The sequence below is a fragment of the Manis javanica genome, chromosome 4 (genome assembly GCF_040802235.1).
Source record: "Manis javanica isolate MJ-LG chromosome 4, MJ_LKY, whole genome shotgun sequence".
In the NCBI taxonomy this organism is placed as follows: Eukaryota; Metazoa; Chordata; class Mammalia; order Pholidota; family Manidae; genus Manis; species Manis javanica.
This window is the reverse complement of record NC_133159.1, coordinates 132,837,938-132,859,377: the sequence shown is the minus strand read 5'-3', so window position 1 is coordinate 132,859,377 and position 21,440 is coordinate 132,837,938. Positions and strand designations below refer to the sequence as shown.

Here is a 21,440-nt window from a genome sequence, read left to right as displayed (position 1 = left end):
GAAAACTTTAAGGAGAATGGGTGTTATGTCTTCTCTGTATGTCTGATAAAATTCCGAGGTAAATCCATCTGGCCCGGGGGTTTTGTTCTTGGGTAGTTTTTTGATTACCATTTTAATTTCATTGCTGGTAATTGGTCTGTTTAGATTTTCTCTTTCTTTCTGGGTCAGTCTTGGAAGGTTGTATTTTTCTAGGAAGTTGTCCATTTCTCCTAGGTTTTCCAGCTTGTTAGCATATAGGTTTTCGTAGTATTCTCTAATAATTCTTTGTATTTCTGTGGGGTCCGTGGTGATTTTTCCTTTCTCGTTTCTGATTCTGTTGATGTGTGTTGACTCTCTTTTCCTCTTAATAAGTCTGGCTAAAGGCTTATCTATTTTGTTTATTTTCTCAAAGAACCAGCTCTTGGTTTCATTGATTTTTTTCTATTGTTTAATTCTTCTCAATTCTATTTATTTCTTCTCTGATCTTTATTATGTCCCTCCTTCTGCTGACCTTAGGCCTCATTTGTTCTTCTTTTTCCAATTTTGATAATTGTGACATTAGACCATTCATTTGGGATTGTTATTCCTTCTTTAAATATGCCTAGATTGCTATATAGTTTCCTCTTAAGACTGCTTTTGCTGTATCCCACAGTAGTTGGGGCTTTGTGTTGTTGTTGTCATTTGTTTCCATATATTGCTGGATCTCCATTTTAATTTTGTCATTGATCCATTGATTATTTAGGAGCATGTTGTTAAGCCTCCATGTGTTTGTGAGCCTTTTTGCTTTCTTTGTACAATTTATTTCTAGGTTTATGCCTTTGTGGTCTGAAAAGTTGGCTGGTAGGATTTCAATCTTTTGGAATCTACTGAGGCTCTTTTTGTGGCCTAGGATGTGGTCTATTCTGGAGAATGTTCCATGTGCACTTGAGAAGAAATGATATTTGTTTTACTAGTTTTTGAAGAACCTTCATATTGCTTCCACAACATTTGCACCAATTTACATTCCCACCAACAGTGTAGGAGGGTTCTGCTTTCTACACATCCTTTCTAGCATGTGTTATTTATTATCTTTTAGATAGTGGCCATCCTAAGTGGTGTGAGGTGATATCTCATTGTGGTTTAGTTTCCATTTACCTGATAATTAGTCATGTGGAGCATTTTTTCATCTGCCTGTTTACCATTTGTATTTCTTCACTTTGGAAAAGTGCCTGTTGATGTTCTGCCCATTTTTAATCATTTCATGCTTTTTTAGTGTTGAGGTATATGAATTTTTATATATTTTGGATGTTAACCCTATATCAGGTGAGTAATTTATGAATATATTCTTCCATACTGTAGGATGCCTTTTTTGTTCTGCTGATGGTGTCCTTTACTGTACAGAAGATTTTTAGTTTGATGTAGTCCCACTTGTTCATTTTTTAGTTCGCTTCTTTTGCCTGAGGAGATGTGTCCCTGAAAGAGTTGCTCATCCTTATATTCAAGAGGGTTTTGCCTATGTTTTCTTCTAAGAGTTTTATGGTTTCATGACACATTCAGGTATTTGATCCATTTTGAATTTACTTTTGTGTATGGAGTTAGACAATAACCCAGTTTCATTAGTTTACATGTAACTGTCCAGTTTTGCCAACATCACTTGTTGAAGATGATGTCTTTTCCCCTACATTCATGGCTCCTTTATCATGTATTAATTGACCATATATGCTTGGGTTTATATCTAGGCTCTCTATTCTCCATTCATGTATGGGTCTGTTCTTACACCAGTACCAAATTATCTTGATTACTGTAGCTTTATAGTAGACCCTGAAGTCAGGGAGTGTATCTCTGAAGATTTGTTCTTCCTTCTCAGGATTGGCTATTCAGGGTCTTTTGTGGTTCCAAATGCTTTTTTGAACTATTTCTTCTAGTTTATTGAAGAATGTTGTTGGTATTTTGAAAGGGATTGCATTGGATCTGTAAATTGCTTTGAGCAGGATGGCCATTTTGACAATATTAATTCTTCCTATCCATGAGCATGGGATAGATTTCCATTTATTGGTGCCTTTTTTTTATTTCTCCTATGAATGTCTTGTAGTTTTTAGAGTATAGGTCTTTCACCCCTTCATTAGGTTTATTCCTAGGTATTTTATTCTTTTTGATTCAATTGTAAATGGAGTTGTTTTATGGATTTTCTTCCTGCTAGTTCATTGTTAGTATTTAGGAATGCAACAGATTTCTGTGTATTAATTTTGTATCCTGCAACTTTGCTGAATTCAATTATTAGTTCTAATAGTTTTCTGGTAGAGTGTTTAGGTTTTTCTACATACAATATCATGTCAGCTGCAAATAGTGACAGTTTAACTTCTTCCTTACAGACTTGGATGCCTTTTCTGTTTTGTGTTGCCTGATTGCCATGACCTCCTGTTCTATGTTGAATAAAAGTAATGAAAGTGGGCATCCTTGTCTTCTTCCCGATCTTACAAGATTTCCACTTTTTGCTATTAAGTATGATGTTGACTGTGGGTTTGTCTTATATGGCCTTTACTATGCTAAGGTATGTGCCCGCTATGCCCATTTTGTTACGAGGTTTTATCATGAATGGATGTTGAAGTTTGTCAAACACTTTTCAGCAGGTGTTCAGATGATCATGTGATTTCTGTCCTTTTTGTTGATATGATGTATATTGATTGATTTATGAATATTGTACCATCTTTGCATCCCTGGAATAAATCCCACTGGCCATGATGGGTGATCTTTTTGATGTATTTTTGAATTCAGTTTGCTACTATTCTGTTTAGGTTTTTTGCATCTATGTTCATCAGGGATATTGGTCTATAATTTTCTCAGTGCCTCTGTCTGATTTTGGTATTAGAGTGATGCTCTGAGTATGGAGGTATTCCCTCCTCTTCTATTTTTTGGAATACATTAAGAAGGATGAGTATTAGCCCTTTAAATGTTTGAAAAAATTCAACCATGAAGTCATCTGGGAATGGCATTTTGTTTTTATGTAGTTTTTTTTTTAGCAATTTTGCATATTCATTGCCTTTTTTTTGTTGTTGTTATCATTAACCTATAATTACATGAGCAACATTATGGTTACTAGACTCCCCCAATCATCAAGTCCCTACTAATTACCAATTTGATTTTATTGCTGGTAATTGGTCTGTTCAGATTTTCTGTTTTTTCCTGGGTCAGTCTAGGAAGGTTGTATTTTCTAGAAAGTTGTCCATTGCCTCTAGGTTGTCCAATTTATTGGCATACAATTTTTCATAGTATTCTCTAATAAATATTTGTATTTCTGTCATGTCTGTTATGATTATTTGTTCTTCGTTTTTGTTTATGTTTATGTGTGTATACGCTCTTGTTTTCTTGATAAGTATGGCAATCCTAAATACATAGGCCAAATTAAAAAATAAATAAGCTAGAAAAAAAAGAACAAATGAACCTCAAAGTTAGTAGGAAACCATAAAACCCTTAGAAAAAACATAGGAAAAACTCTCTTGAATATAAACATGAGCAACTTCTTCATGAACATATCTCCACAGGCAGGAGAAAGAAAAGAAAAAATGAACAACTGGGACTATTTAAAACTAAAAATCTTCTGTACAGCAAATGACACTATCACTAGAACAAAAAGGCATGCTACAGTATGGGAGAATATATTCTTAATTGACAGATCCGATAAAGGGTTGACATCCAAAATATACAAAGAGCTCATGTACCTCAACAAACAAAAAATGAATAACCCAATTAAAAAATGGGCAGAGCAACACAGAGAAGACAAGTAGTGATTCTACAACATCTTACTATGCTGATGGACAGTGACTGTAATGGGGTTTGTGGGGGGGGACTTGAGGTAGGGGAGAGCCTAGTAAACATAATGTTCTTCATGTAATTGTAGATTAATGGTAACAAAAAAAATGGGCAGAGGATCTGAACAGAACTTCTCCAAAGAATAAATTCAGATGGCCAACAGGCACATGAAAAGATGCTCCGCGTCACTAATCATCAGAGAAATCCAAATTAACACTACAACGAGCTATCACCTCACACCAGTTAGGATGGCCACCATCCAAAAGACAAACAACAACAAATGTTGGCGAGGACGTGGAGAAAGGGGAACCCTCCTACACTGCTGGTGGGAATGTTAATTAGTTCAACCATTGTGGAAAGCAGTATGGAGGTTCCTCAAAAAACTAAAAATAGAAATACCGTTTGACCCAGGAATTTCACTCCTAGGAATTTACCCTAAGAATGCAGGAGTCCACTTTGAAAAATACATATGCACCCCTATGTTTATTACAGCACTATTCACAGTAGCCAAGAAATGGAAGCAACCTAAGTGTCCATCAGTAGATGAGGTACATATACACAATGGAATATTATTTAGCCATAAGAAGACAGCAAATCATACCATTTGCAACAACATGGATGGAGCTAGAGGGTATTATGCTCAGTGAAATAAGCCAGGTGGAAAAAGACAAGTATTAAATGATTTCACTCATCTGTGGAGTATAAGAACAAAGATAAAACTGAAGGAACAAAACAGCAGCAGAATCACAGAACCCAAGAATGGACAGTTATCAAAGAGAAATGGACTGGAGAGGATCAGTGGGAAGGGAGGGTTAAGGGAGGAAAAGTAGCATTACAATTAGCAGACATAATGTAGGGGGGCACGGGGAAGGCAGTATACCACAGAGAAGGCAAGTAGTGACTCTACAGCATCTTACTACACTGATGAACAGTGACTGTAATGGGGTGTGTGATGGGGACTTGATAATAGGGGAGTCTAATAACCATAATGTTGCTCATGTAATTGTATATTGATACCAAAAAAAGGATATATTAGTAAAGCTGAAAACAACTTAAAGACTGCTGAACAGACCACCTGCACCTGATGAAGCAGAGAAGACCACACAGAAAAGGGTAAAATTTCAGAGCGAAGATCAAGTGGGAACCAAGCTCTACCCAGACCCCAACATACAGGTGGGGGAAGAGGAAAAGAGCAGGGAGGCTGTAGTACCCCACGAGCTCTGCACAACTGGCCCTGGAGATCTGTTCCATGAGCCTGAGTCCACATTACATTTTGTTCTCATGATTAGGGGGTTGGGCACCAGGTACAGGTGGAACACTCTGGGCAGCTGAGACTCCAGTCATTGTGGAGGACAGGCACGGTCCACTGGTCAACACTAAAAGCACAGTTGGCAGTTTGAAAGACTTACCAGCAGTGAGAGGGGGGCCAGAGGGGCAAAGGTTGAATGGAAATCTCTCACCCAGGTGGAGGATACCTGTCCAGCTCTTCCTCAACCCAACAAATAGGGAACTCCCTGGAGCCAGGAAGCTCCAAACCCTTACTGGCAACACATCCCCGAGGCCCCTCCCTGCACACGCTACAGGGAGCCAGCCCACTCGGCCCAGAAGCAGCATCAGACTTTGCTGCCTGGGAGGCAGAGGGAGACTCTCCCAGCTTCCTTGGCTCTGTTTCAGCCCAACTGGGAAGGTGCCTGCCAGAGAAAGCTCCAAGAGCTTCTTATTCCCTGCTGGTGTCCAAGCCCAGTGCTGTCATCCTGCTGTGGCAGAGCCATGCATGCATCAGTCTGCCCACCTCATTATTCTGCAGCCTCACCAATGCTGCAGGCCAGGTAGAGGGTGACCCCACCCACAGTGAACTCAACAGAGACATGTCCTGAGATGATCACAAAGACTATGGTTGAAGCAAACAGCCAGCACAGAGAGAAAGACACTCTGCCCACTGCACACCAACAGCTGGGGATCCCACAAAATGGACCCAGGCACCAGAGAGTAAAGATTCTTCAGCTTCTTGGCACAATAAGACATTTTCTTCATATGCTATTACTCTAGGCCAGAAAGCATAGCAGAGCCATTTAATACAAAGGAAAAAACACAGAAACCCTGACAAAATGAAAACGCAGGGAAAGATGATACAAACAAAACTACAGGACAGAGTCCCAGAAAGAGGACTAAATGAAATGGAGATCACCAATCTTCTTGATGAAGATTTCAAAATAAAATTCAAAAGCATGCTCACAGATTTACAGAAAAGTATTCAAGATCTCAGAGATGACTTCAACAAAAAGATAGAAGACCTGAAAAAGAACCACTCAGAGCTGAAGAATACCATATCTGAAATGAAATATATAATGGAAGGATTTAAGAGTATATTAGTGAAGGTAGAAGAGACATTGAATGAGATGGAAAGTAGAGAACAGGAAATCAAAGAAGCTGAGGCACAAAGAGAAAAAAGGATCTCTAGGAATGAAAAATGGGAAAAGAGCTATGTGACCAATCCAAACAAAACAATATCCACATAATATGGGTACCAGAAGGAGAAGAGAGAGACAAAAGGGATGGAAAGTCTCTTTCAGAAAATAATTGTTGAAAACTTCTCCAGTATGGGGAAGGAAATAGACACTCAGGTCATGGAAGCTCAAAGAGCCCCTAACAGACCAGACCTCAGGAAGACAGCACCAAGACATATATTAATTAAAATGGCAAAGATAGAGGATAAGGAAAGAGTGTGGAAAGCAGTTACAGAGAGAAAAAAGATTACTTACAAAGGAAATTCCATCAGGGCATCAGCAGAATTCTCAGCAGAGATATTACAAGCCAGAAGGGAAGTACCATGATATATTTAATGAACTGTAAGTAAAGCACCTCCAATGAAGAATCTACCCTGGCAAGGTCATCACTTAAATTTGAAGCAGGAATTAAACAATTTCCAGATACACAAAAGGTGAAGGAATTCACTACTAAGGTAGTCCTACAGGACATGTCAAAGGAACTGCCAGAGATGGAAATGTCCCTAAATCTAAATAGCTTTCATGAGTGAAAATAAACCCACAGTGAATGTATTAGACAAATTACCATGCAAGTACTAAATTAAAACAAAATAAAAGAAGCAAAATCAACTATGCACAAAATTAGTCAAGGAACACACAAAATGTGCAGATTATGACATCTAATAAAAAAAAGTGGAGGAGGAGGATGAAAAAAGGGGAAAAATTACCTTTGTACCTTTAAACTGTCTCTGAAATAGAGTGGCCAGCAATTTAGATAGGCTATTACATAATAAGAAACTTCTGGTAACCCCAAAACTAAAGCCTATAATAAATACACACACATACACACACACACACACACACACACACACACACACACACACACAAGAACAAATAAATAGAGAGAAATCCAATTACAGCACTAAGGAAAACCATCAATAACAAGAGAAGAGTATAAGAGAGAAGAAAGGAACAGAAAGGAGCATTAAGAAAAACAGCCAGAAAAAAAATTAATAAAATGGCAATAAGTACATATTGATCAATAAACACCTTAACTGTAAATCGACTGTATGCACCAATTAAAAGACATACAGTGGCAGAATAGATGAAGAAACAAGACCCAACTATATGCTCCCTATAGGAGAGCCATTTCAGACCCAAAGACATACACAGACTAAAAGTGAAGTGATGGAACTAATCATCAGGGAAATGCAAATTAAAACCACAATGCGATATCACCTCACACCAGTAAGGATGGCCAGCATCAAAAAGACTAGGAACAACAAATGATGGCGAGGATGCGGAGAAAGGGGAACCCTCCTACACTGCTGATGGGAATGTAAACTAGTTCAACCATTGTGGAAAGCAATATGGAGGTTCCTCAAAAAACTAAAAATAGAAATACCATTTGATCCGGGAATTCCTCTCCTTGGAATTTACCCAAAGAAAACAACCTCTCAGATTCAAAAATTCATATGCACCCCTATGTTTATTGCAGCACTATTTACAATAGCCAAGATACGGAAGCAACCTAAGTGTCCATCAGAAGATGAATGGACAATGAAGAAGTGGTACAATGGAATAGTATTCATCCATAAGAAAGAAACAAATCCTACCATTTTCAACAACATGGATGGTGCTAGAGGGTATTATGCTCAGTGAAATAAGTCAGGCAGAGAAAGACAAGTACCAAATCATTTCTCTCATTTGTGGAGTCTAACAACAAAGCAAAACTGAAGGAACAAAATAGCAGCAGACTCACAGACTCCAAGAAGGGATAGCAGTTACCAAAAGGGAGGGATGGGGGAGGGAATGGGAGAAGGAGGGAGAAGGGATTTAGGGGTCTTATGATTAGTTCACATGGTGTGGGGTGGTCATGGGGAAGACAGTGTAGCACAGAGGCTAGTAGTGACACTGTGGCATCTTACTGCACTGATGGACAGTGACTGCAGTGGGGTATTGACGTGGGTACTTGATAATATGGGTGAATGTAGTAACTGCATTGTTTTTCTTCTGAAACCTTCATAAGAGTGTATATCAATGACACCTTAATAAAATAAATATTGTCAATATAGTATTGGTAAAAATGTGAAAAAATACTAGAATTCTCACACTGCTTGTAGGTGTATAACCAGATATGATTGCTTTGATAATATCTTCTACATTAGAACAGAGGTATACTCTATGACCCAGCAGTTTTACTCTTAAGTATTGACCCAAAAGGAATATATATGTACATGCGAGAAAAAACACACACAAAAACATTCCTACTAGCATTATTTATGATAGCTGCTTTGAAATCAAAAGGAACATACTACCAATACATATAAAAACATGGATGAATCTTGAACATTTTGCTAAGCAAAAACTGCAAAAATAGAATGGAGAACGTTCTATATGGTCCTGGTTTATATTCAAAATAAGTCAGTCTAAGCTGTAGCAACACAAATCATATCTGTAAATGACTGGGAGAATGGGTGTTGGATTGTAATGGAATTGTGGGGTGATAGAAATATTCTAGATTTGGACTGGAATTGAAGTTACCTGAGTGCTCACATTTGTCAAAATTCATATGACTACACATTTAAAAGGGACCCATTTTACTGTACATAAATTGTATTTCAATAATGTGTCTCAAAATAAATGAGGTTGACAGCAAGTAAAGTTATCAGTGACTGAGAGAGTCATTGTATAGTGGTTCCTATGGAAAAGGTAGGGGTAAGAGAACAAATTAAATGAAAAGAAAATAAATAATGTAAATTAGAGAAGAAATTAATTAATTTTAAAGTAGGAAATCAATGGAGAAAATTAGTTAAATAAAGCCTGATTCATTGAAGAGATCAAAAAAATCAAGAAGCCTCTAGCCACACTAACTGAGAAAAACAGAGGGAACACAAATTACTAATATCAGACATTAAAGAGAAGACATCCTATGAATATTAGAAGGATAATGAAAGGATACTGTAATAGCTCTGTGCCCACAAATTTAATAAACTAGATGAAATGGGTCAATTTCTTGAAAGGGAAAGTCTGTCAAAATTCATATGAGAAGACATAGACTATTTCAATAAGTCTATGTATTTTTAATATCTGAACAAATATTTGATAATCTAACAATACAGAAAGCACCAGGCACCGATGAGTTCACTGGTGAATTCTAACAAATATTCATACAACAAATTACACCAATTCTCAACTTTAAGGACACACAAAGACTCAATTCATGGGATGAGAAAAAATATTGCATCCAAGTGGAAACCAAAAGAGAGTGGGAAAAACTACATGTACATAAGATTAAAGAGATGTTAAACCAAAAACTATAACACTAAACAAAAAAAGGTCATTACATCATGATAAAAGAATCTACTTATCAAGCAGATAGCAATCATAAATATATATGCATCAAACATCAGAGTGCCTAAATATATTGAGCAAATACTAAAAGATCTGAAGAAAGAAATACACAATATAATTGATCATAGTAGGAGTTTTCTGTGCCCACTTTCAACTATGGATGGATCATCCAGACAGAAGATCAACAAAGAAACATTGCACTTGAACCGTCCTTACACCAAATGGACCTAACAGACACATACACAGTGTTCTGTCCAACAGTAGCAAAATGCATATCCTAAGTGCACATAGAACATTCTCCCAGACAGATCATATGACAATCAAGAAAACAAGGTTTAGCAAATTAGGAAGACTGCAACCATGCCAAGTATCATCTCTGACACACACTGCTGTGAAACTAGAAATCACTAGCAGGGGAAAGCTGGAAAATTCACAAGTATATAGAAATTTAACAACACACTCTGAACAACCAGTAGGTCAAAGAATAAATCAAAAGGGAAATCAACAAATATCTTGAAACAAACAAAAATGGAAACACACAGAGTAAAGCCTATGGGATGCTGCAAAAGCAACTCTAAGAGGGAAGTTTATAGCAATAAACACCTTCTGAAGAAAAAAACAGTTCTCAAATAAAGAACCTAACTTTACACCTTGAGGAATGAGAAAAGAGCAACCTAATCCCAAAGTTAGTACAAGGAAGGAAATAACAAAGATCAGAGCACAAATAATAAAATAGAGAGACCATAAAGATAACATAAAAGATCAACAAAACTAAAAACTGGTTCTTTGAAAAGATACACGAAAGGGCAAACCTTCAATTAGACTAAGAAACAAAGAAAGAAGACTCAAATAAATACAATCAGAAATGAGTGAGGACTAGTTACAACTGATGCCACAGAAATACAAAGGATTATAAAAGGCTACTGGGACAATTATATGACAGCAAGTTGGGTAGTCTGGAGGACATGGATGAATTCCTACAAACATACAGCCAAGACTGAGTCATGAAGAATTAGAAACATCTAAACAAATGAATAAAGAGGAAGGAAATTGAATCAGCAATCAAAAACCTCCCGACAATGAAAAGTACCAGGATCATATGGTGTCACTGGTGAATTCTACCACACTCTTAAAGGAGAGTTCATGCCAACCTTCCTCAAACTCTTCCCAAAAGTTGAAGAGTGGGGAGCACTCTCTAACTCATTTTACAAGGCCAGAATCACCCAGACTCCAGAGTACAGTAAGGGAACTACAAGAAAGAAAATCACAGGTCAATATCTCTGATGAATACAGATGCAAAATTCTAAACAAAATATTAGCAAACCACATTCAACAGCACATTAAAAGAGAATCGTAAACATGATCAAGCAGGAATGATCCCTGGGTCATTATTCTTTCTGATGTTACATTGAACTAAAGTTTCTGCACACCAAAACAAATATCCAAGAGAGTAAAAAGGCATCCTAGAGCATGGCAGAAAATATGTGGAAGCCATCATTGTGACATGGCGTTAATAACCAAAATAAGAATCTCTTACAACTCAAAAGCAGAAAACAAATAGCCTCATTAGAAAATGGGCAAAGAACTAAAATAGTTATTTCTCCAAAGAAGACATACAAATGGCCACCAAGTATATGAAAAGGTGCTCAACATCACTAATCATCAAGATAATGTAGAATGAAGCCACAATGTAAAGTTGGATATTATTAAAAAAGAAAAAAAAACAAGTATTGGAGAACATGTGGAAAAATTGAGACCATTATACACTGTATATGAAATCAGGATTTCAAAGAGCTATCTGCAGCCCCATGTTCACTGCAGCATTATTGCCAATAGCCAAGGTGTGGAAACAACCCAGCTATTTGTCAACACAGAAAAAGATATAGAACAATATGGTATGCACATACACTGGAATGGTACTGTATTGAATGATATTCTGCACCCTTAAGAAAAGAAGTCAGTCCTACCATTTTTAACAACATGGCTGAACCTACAGAACACTATGCTAAGTAAAATAACCCAGTTACAGAAGGACAGATACACGTGATCCAAATACATGAGTTGCCTAAAGTAATTAAATCCACAGAAGGAGAGAGAAAAATAGTAACTGTCAGGGAGCAGAGGGAAGGGAAAATGGAGAACTGATTTCAATGTGACAAAGCTTCTCTTATGTAAGACAAGCAAGTTCTAAAGATCTGCTGTACAGCACAGCACCAACAATTACCAATATGATAATGTTAGCCATTATAGCAGATGAAATAGAAAATTTGCCCTAGGCTCATGGTGGGTCAAAGGACAATGATGAATATTAATAAAATACATCAGAAGAGAAAAAGTTAAAAGGCAAAGTGCTGAGGATGGTCACCCAGGAAAAGGAGAATAGAGAATCTGTGGTCAGAAATGACAAGACCAGGTTAGCAGACATAGCAGGCGAGCAAGATGTTTGCATTTCAGTCAAAACTGATAAGAGAAGATAGAATATTGAAGCAGAGTTTTGGTTACAAAAATAAAATATGATGAATTAGTTGTTTAATAACTGGAGACAAAAAATCAATCAAAAGTTACAAAATGATGCTTCTTCATACTTACCTGGGAATAACAGAGAGGAAGACCTTACTAGTAAATCACTGAGTTCCCCATTCTGAGATCAACTACGCTAGAACACGTCAACTCTACTATTTATTGGACAATTATTCAGTAAATCATTTCAATTGAAAATTTCATGGTGCAAATAAAGAAGTGGAAGTTAATATCCAAATATTAATATCAACATATCTACTAGATAGATTACATAAAAAATCCCAAGCTTTACCATCATACAGAGAAGGGAATTTTCTTTTTTAAAAAGACTCTGCCCAGGGCTCCCTTCATGTCTCTGTTCCTCAGGCTGTAGATGAAGGGGTTCAGCATGGGAGTCACCACCGCGTACATCACAAACATGACAGTCTCCTTAGCTATGGAATTGTCACTAGATGGGCATAAATAGACACCAATAATTGTCCCATAAAACAGTGACACCACAGAGACGTGGGAGCCACAGGTGGAGAAGGCCTTGTGGATGCCCCGAGCAGAAGGGAGCTTGAGGATGGACGACACAATTCGTGCATAGGACAGGATGATAAGTAAGAACGGGATGACAAGAAGAAGGCCCCCCGTGATAAATATCAGCAACTCATTGACTCGAGTGTCAGAGCAGGCCAGCTTCAGCAGAGCAGACAGGTCACAGAAAAGGTGAGGGATCACGTTATTTCCACAAAAACGCACTCTGGCCATGAGCAGGGTGTGTAACATGGCATGGAACGTGGTCAGCACCCAGCACAGCCCCACCAGGGACAGACAGAGCCTGGGGCTCATGATGGAGGTGTAGTGCAGGGGGAAGCAGATGGCCACATAGCGGTCATAGGCCATGGCCACGAGGAGGAAGCTCTCCAGGTCTCCAAAAAGCAGGAAGAAGTACAATTGGGTCAGGCAGGCAGCGTAGGGAATGGATGGGACCTGCCTCTGCATGTTGTGCAGGAAAGTGGGCATCGTGACCGAGGAAAAACAGAGGTCAGAGAAGGACAAATTGCTGAGGAACAAATACATGGGCGTGTGGAGGTGGGAGTCCAGGCGGATGAGGATGATGAGGACAAGGTTCCCTAGGACGGTGGTTACATACATGACCAGGAAGAGAACATAGATCAGGTCTTGCTGCTCCAGCTGAATGGGCAGGACCAGCAGGAGGAACTCTGAGATGACAGTTTGATTCTTTCCAGTCATGCTCTGCCTCCAGTATCCTTAAGAAGATATAAAAGTCTCCATTAAAACAGGAATATAAAATGAACATTTTCCTACAATACATTATCTGTTAGATATCCTATAAAAACACTTCATATCACTCTCATCACAAATAATTACAATCTCTAAAATCCAAAATCCTTAATCAGAATCTCTAGGATCAGATCATTTATTTTCTTCACTTTTCTTTAACATGTAAGAATAACCAGTCTTTCCTGAAATACTCTTACCCATTACCTTCTGAGACTCATAATGTATTAGTTTTCCTCATGCCATCCTGGCCACACATCCTCAGTGAGTGTAAATGGCTCCTGACTTGTCATATCTTCCAAGCTGGTAACCCAGGGCTGTCTCCCAAACACTGCACTCTTATACTTCCACATATAGCACCAAGAAAACCTCATATGCTCCACCAGATTGCATTACCATTTGACACTCCAGTGCAGATGACTCTCCAACCTACAAAAGATGATACTCAATTGCTTAATGAGGATCTGTTCTTGGACAAAATCTCATGCATTTGAGGCTCAACAGAACTGAGAAGAAACTCCTGGTCTCAGCCGGCCTCTCTCCCAATTCCCTCTTCCTCTATTTTCCCACCTCGGTGTACAAGGGGTCCAGGAGATTCAGTCACAACCTGAGAGTTTCCTTCACTCCCTCTCTTCTCTCATCATCAACATACATCTGTCAATGAGTCCAAAAGATTAATTCTCATTCTCGGTCATCCTCTCCTATCCCAACTCTCACTACCCTGGACCAGGAAGACTTCATGCCTTCTCTGTACTATTGCAACGGACTCTTAATTCATCTCCATACCTCCATGAATAGCCCTCCTTCAGTATCCTTCATTCACACCGTGGCACTCTAAAGTGATCATCATTTTCCCTGAAGTCTTCATGGATTCTCACTGCTCTTAATATACAGGCACATTCCTTTCAGGGCTCAAAGGCTTCATGACCTGACCCTTGCCGGCCTCCACAGCTCACCTGGCACCCTGTGGCACTCACATTGCCCTCTTCAGCAATGCTGGACAAGAGGCACCATTTCTTGCCACAGCCTGTTCCACCTGCTCTTCCCCCTGCCCAGCATCTTCCTCCCTCTTCTCCCTGTTGATCTGCTTGCCCCTACTTATCCTTCAGCTTCAGAAAACGTCACTGACTCAGCTAAGCCTTCCCTGTGTCCTCAGACCGGGGGAGAACCCGCTGCTATGTTTCCACAGCATCCTGGGCTTGTCGCTGTAGCTCCCAGTGCCTGGGGGGTTATGGGTTTGTAGCTGTGTTCGTCACACATTGTCAGCTCCATGCAGGGAAGGCCTTGTCTGCCTTCATGACGGCAGCAGAGCCAGCGCCTGGCACAGGGCCTGCATGTAGCAAATGCATCATAAATATTTATTAGCTGTGCTTCCGGCTGAGACATGCATTCCTCCAACTTTAAAGGCAACAAAACATTTTCAATTTGTAATCACTACTTATCCTAACCTCCCCAGGAAGGAGAACTCACTAGGCTTAACTATTAGGCAGTCAATTTGACATGTTATTACAGATTTTATGGATGTAATTTAAACCCTTGTAAAATGTTCGGATACTTCAGATACACTACTTGTCTCACTAATATGAATAATAGAGATACATAGTTCTGTATCTTGATATTTAATATAGATATGAGAAAGATATAACTCCTACTGGTGCAGTCTATGTGTCATAAATATTTATTAGCAGTTGTTCAGGCTGAAACATGCATTTCTCCCACTTTCAAGGCAACAAAACTGTTTTAAGTTAGAGTCACTCTTCCTACTAAATCTTCTCAGAACAAGAACACTAACCTCAACCATTTGGCAGTTTGACACTTTAGCTCAACAATTTGACACTTTATAACAGAATTAATTGGTATTTTGTACTCATGGGAAATTTTAGAATACCTCAGAATCTACTCTTTTCACTGATATAGATGATACAGATAATACACATAGCTATGTGTGTAGATGGATATGGGCATTGTAGACATAATCTCCTAGGGTTCCGCTTCACTGGAGAACACTCACTGATATACCTTAAGGTGACCAAAAAATAAAAACAGAGGAGAATCAATAAGAGATGAGAGAAGCTCCTTCCTTAAAGACACAGCTAAGTCCAGGGGCTGAGATGTTCGTATCTTGTTCGCTTTCATCCAAACACATTTAGTGGGTGCATGTATGCACTGGCATTACAGTGGGAAGATTTTTGGAAAATCACATACCTGGTTTCTCAGAATTTTGCTTCCCTGGTAAATGACTGGGACCCACCATTTGTCAAGACCAAGACAAGGGACCCCAATGCTGGAGACAGCACTTGCAGATACTACCACCTACATACAAAGAGCCTCTCATCTTCTTCAACTGTGAATTCAGTAGTTTTTGGCCTGAATTGCACATAAGAATCACCCCCACAGGGCTTCTGAAATTACTATCCATGCACATCACCTGGGAGTCCTGTAAAACACTGATTCTGATTCACTAGGCCAGCCCACTTATAACTAGCACCCCAGTGACTCCAATGTTGAGGTCCATGGACTACAGAGTAAGAGCAAGGAGATACAATACATTTAAAAATAAAAATAATTGTATCCCCTCAGATAAATTCAATTGCATTCTGAAAGGAGGCCTATGCAAAGATTTCTAAAGCTCCCAGGTGAGTCCAAATCAACAAGGACTCAGATTATTACATTAAGCCTACCTCAAGAGCTCTCAGTACACAATCTTGTAGGAATACATGACATGTATTATTTAAGAATGAAGGCATTAATGAAAATATTATAATCAGTGAGCATTAAGTTAAATATTTCCAGAATGGGGGGAAGTCTTGGGAAGCAGAGAGGTGGACAACAGGAAGCTTATCATACCTGGAAAACTATCCTGCAAAGCACCGCACAACCTAGGAAATTAACACTCTGAGGTTGGAAGGACCCTAAGGGACCAGCTCATTCACCCTCTGCCCAGCTTACCCAGCATGTCTGAGGGGGACTCCAGGACCCGGACCCAAGGCCCTGATCCCCTTTATTCACTAAGGCGTGTGAACTAGCAGCCTCTGTAGTCATCGCCTGTGTCTGCTTCATCCCCCCTCACGTCTCCCATTCCACAACATCCCCAGGCCCGAGGGGCCCTATCACTCAGGATCCAGATCCCGGAGGAACTCGTTAAAGGCAAAGTAATTACCCAGGACGTCCGCAGGACAAACACCCCAGAGTCCTAGAGCAGCGGGTGATTACACTCACCGATCACACTCCGCTATACTTTCAGGGAAGTGGGGGATGGACAGAAGCTCATGGATGGATGCTTAATCACTGCCTGTTTAGAGAACGGACAGTAGTCCCTGTGGGGCTATAGCCTATATTTGTCAAGGTGAAGGAAGAGGGTTGGAGAAGCTATAAAAACCAGGAGGGATTAGACTCTGAATACCTTAAAATTTCTTGAGAGTCTAGGACACTTCATCCTTGGGCAACAAGAAGCCATGAGTGGTCTTTGAGCAGAGTGCCACCATGAAACACACCTGCCTGGAAATATTCCCAGGGTGGCAGAATTCTCACTAGCATCTATTTCCCTTAAGTGTATCCACAGGAGAGAGAAACCTGCAGTTAACAAAGGGTTGGGCTTCTATTAATCAACAAAATGCAGACATATGGAAAAGACTGTAATAAGAGAAAGATAAATTATCCCAGACAACATTTAATTCTTCCCCAGGCCACGGTAGAAAATGAAATCCAGATCTGCATCCCACTCAGGTGTGCCAAGCCCTGTACCTCTGTCAGAAAAAACCTTAACCGCACCCTGCCACCTCCAACATCTCTGCTACTTCCCATATGTGCCAGAGTTCCTCCTAGTTTCCAGTTCTTTCTTACCCAATTGAGCACAAGGCCATAGCTGACATTGAGAGCTCCTTGTTTCACTCAGCATTGCATGTTCTCCTTGGCAATCATCTCCACTGGATGGAGGTCTTTGCATAGTGGCAGAAGACAGCCTTCATTCCCAGGAAATACGCATCCTCGCTGGTCTTGGCTTTATTAGGTTGGTACAATTTTCATTAACATTTATTATTGGACATGGAAATACTACATGGAACCCAAGAAACTCCCCAGAATTTCAGACATAGTGCTCTCTATTCCAGTTATGTACAGCCGTTCATAGAGTATAGCCACTGTAGAGTTCCTCTGATAATCAATATCACCACCCCAGGCAGAATGGCAACCCTGCTCTTTGTATATGGATTCACATAAGAACCACAAAGTGTCCAGGTGTTGTTCTCATCTTCCAATTCAGTGGCACACTGTTAGATCCTCTGGTGAAGCACTCCTGCCTTGAGACATACAGGAGAGAATTCTTAAGCCACATCTCTTATTCCAGCCACAGCTGTAGTAACCAGATGTGTGCTGACCTCAACAAGCTTTATCACCTTAAATCAGCCCTGCATGCGCACTGCTTCCTGCTCTCGGACTTCTCTTACTCCACGAAATGGGATGTCACGGGATGCTTTCTCAGTACTCGTAGAAGTATTTAGGCATATCATCCATGTGGAGTAAACTTTTGTGTAAAGTATTGATTGAGATTGGTTTTTGCATATGCAAATCCAATTTTTCAGCACCATTACTTCAAAAGCTAATTTTCCACTGAATTATCTTTGTGAAAATCAATTGACAATACATGAGTGCATGTATTTCTGCACCCTGAACGCTGTCCTATACTCTCTACAATGATATTTCTATCTTTTCTCAAATATCAGATTTTGATTATACTAACTTAACAGTAAGTCTAGACACAGAAACCATGAGTCCTCTTCCTTAGTTTTCTTTTCCAAATGAATTTTTTAAGTTTGTTTGCATTTACACACAAATTTTATAATCAGATAGTCAATCTGTACCCAAGGAGAAATCCTTTTTGAAATTTTGACTGGAATTGTGCTGAATCTCCTGATAAGTTTTAAAAGAGTGAACATCTAAACAATGAGTATTCCAATCCATGAATATATTTATCTCTCCATTTCTTTAGATTTCATGATTTCTTGAATCATTTTTTTGTAAAGTTCAGGACATATATCTTAGACATGTTTGGTCATCTTCATACCTAAGTATTTAATAGCTTGTGCTATGGTGAATGGTACCTTGATATGTTTTTCTACTTTCCACATGTTCACTGCTAGTTGGAATAATTTGAATATGTCAACACTATTTTACACATATATACAGATGCTTATCAGCTATTTAATAGATTGAACTCAAATCTACAATCTTCATAAACTCACTTATTAGGTCTAATACCACTTTTTATGCCCCTTGGGATTTTCTACATAGACAGTCATGTTGTCTATGAATAGAGACGGATTAATACTTTACTTTCCATTCTGTACACTTCTTATTTATTTTTCTTACCTTGTTTCATTGCGTAGGTCTTCCAGTACAAGGATCAATAAGAGTGGAGAGAGCAAACAAGTTTATTTTCTTCTAGGGAGAAAACTTTCAATCCGTTATCAGTAAGTATGATTTAGCTACAGTTTTTTAGATGTTATTCTTCCATCAAGAGATGAAGTTTCTTTCTAGTCCCAGTTTACTGAGAGTTTTAATCACAAATTGGTTAGATTAATGTTGAATATTTTGTCAATGGCTTTCTCTGCACCATTAAGATTATCTTTCTTGTTTTCAGTTAAATCTCCTTTGTTTTAAGAGTAGAGGGCAACTTGGTATGAATCTAACAATACACATATTCACAGAACTATAGTTCAGAATATAGCTTTAAATACAGAGTTCCTTCGAGGTTTTGCAATATGATGGGCATGGGTGGTTATCATATGTCTTTTTTCCCTTAATTTGTTCTTTAGAGTCATTGGTTTTTGAATGTTGAAAGTTTTTCATTCCCAGGTTAAGCTCCATTTGGAAGTGATGTGCTTTTTTTCATGTCTTTAGATAACTTTCAGTTATTAGATTCTATTTATATGTATTTTTGAAGGTGTTAGTATCTACATCCATAAAGGGCATTGGTCTATCATTTCTTTGTAATATGCTTAGCTAGTCATGCTTTCAGGGCCTCATAAAACAAGCTGGGAAGTATTTCCTCCTCTTCTATATGAACAGAATGAATTTGCATAGAAGTAGTATTGTATATCCCATACATGCTTTATATACTTAACCAATAGTCATCTGGTCCTGGAATTTTCATTGTCAGAAGTGTTTTATCTCTTTAATAGAAATTATATTTCTTTTTCTATTCATTTTATTTCTTTAATAGAAATTATATTCAGGTTATCTAACCTTTGAGTGAGCTTTCTAAGTTGTGTCTTTCAACAAATGTAACAATTTCATAACTGTTAGCAGTTATGGGCACAGAATTGTTCATAGTATTCTATTGTTACTGTTTCCATGTCTCTAAGGGTCTGTAGTAATATCTCATTTCTTTCAGATATTTTCAATTTTTCGCTTTTTCTCTTTGTCTTGTCACTCATTCAGAATAAAAGTTTCTCTATTTTATTCAGTTTTTCAACAAACTGCCTTTTGGTTTCGATAATTTATTTCACTTTTCTGTTCATAATATCACTGACTTTTGGTCCTTTGTTATTTCCTTGTCTTTCTCTTGTTTTAATAGTTCCTTTCCTATGTCCTTAAAATGGAAGTTTAGATCATGGACTTGAGACCTCATTTCTTTTGCAATATAAACATTTTTATGCTATATAATTTCCTTAAAGCAGTGATTTAGCTGCATCCAAATTTCGATACACTGTCTCTTCATTTTAGTGCAAAATAATTTCTAATATTTCTTGTGTTTTTCTATTTTACCCATGGGCTATTTAGAAATGTGTTGCTTGTTTTCCAAATATTTGGGATATATCTGCAGCATACCAAATATAAAATAATTTCCAAGAATATCATAGATCTAAATGTGAAGAATTTCACAACAGGATAGAACAATAAGGCTTTTAAAAGAGAACACAAAATATCATCAGGACTTTTGAGAAATGAAAAATTTCATAATAAAGTAATTTAAAACACTAACTATGTGGGAAAGACTGCAAAAAAGGACTGCTAGTTTAAAATATTTTAAAATTCTGTCATCAAAAGATACCATTAAGAGTAAAAAGACACAAATTGCTAGAAAATATTTGTAACACATATGACATACAGACTATTTTAGAATAGTTGAAAAATTGTTTCATCTGGAAAAGTTAAATAACTCCTGTAATTCAACACAAAATAAAACAAATTAAATAGAAAAAAAAACAAAGAGCCTTGAAGAGGCATTTTACAAAGAGGATTTCTGAATGACCACTAAATGAAGGAAACAGTGCTCAACCTTATTAGATATCAGGGAAGGACAGAAAATGAGATACACTAATATCCACCAGAATTACTAAAACAAAAGAAATACTGTCAATATAGTGTTGGTAAAGATGTGAAGAAATGAGAATTCTCACACTGCTTGTGTATAATTTGATATGATTGTTTAGGCAATATCTACTATATTAGAACAGAAGTATGCTCTAAGACCCAGGAATTTACCCTTAGGTATTGACCCAAGAAAAACATATACATACATGCAAGAAAAGACATAAACAAAAATACTCATAGTAGCATTACTTATGATAGCTATTTAGAAATCAAAAGCAACATACTACCACTACATACAACCTTATGGATGAATCTCAAACATTATGCTAAGCAAATGATTACAAAAAAAGAAAGGAATACATGTTATATGATCCTAATTTATATTCAAAATCAGTAAATCTAATCTGCAACAATAGAAATCAGATCTGTAAATGACTGAGAGAATGGATGATTGACTGCAAGGGAACTGTGGGGTGATAGAATTATTCTAGATTTGGGCCGGAATCAACATTAGCCTAGTGGTTGCATTTTTCAAAATCTAACTACACACTTATAAAGGGCCCATTGTATTGTACATAAATTTTATTTCAAAATACATGATGTTCAGAGCAAGGAAAGTTATCTGGGACAAAGAGAGGCATTGTTTAATATACCTTTGGAAAAACATGTCGGTAAAGAGCAAATTAAATTCAAAGTAGGAGGATTAAAGAT

At 38.0% G+C, this 21,440-nt stretch overlaps 1 protein-coding gene across 1 annotated transcript; it reads right to left on the bottom strand.

The window, feature by feature from the left end:
• Positions 1 to 12,422: 12,422 nt before the first annotated feature.
• Positions 12,423 to 13,367, bottom strand: LOC108392667 (olfactory receptor 1E5-like). The gene has a single exon (XM_037022819.1). It carries the CDS (start codon positions 13,365 to 13,367, stop codon positions 12,423 to 12,425), a length of 945 nt encoding a protein of 314 aa, XP_036878714.1.
• Positions 13,368 to 21,440: the final 8,073 nt, after the last annotated feature.

Coding starts and splice junctions, on each gene's coding strand:
- LOC108392667 (XM_037022819.1), bottom strand. CDS start 13,367: ATGACTGGAAAGAATCAAACTGTCATCTCAGAGTTCCTCCTGCTGGTC.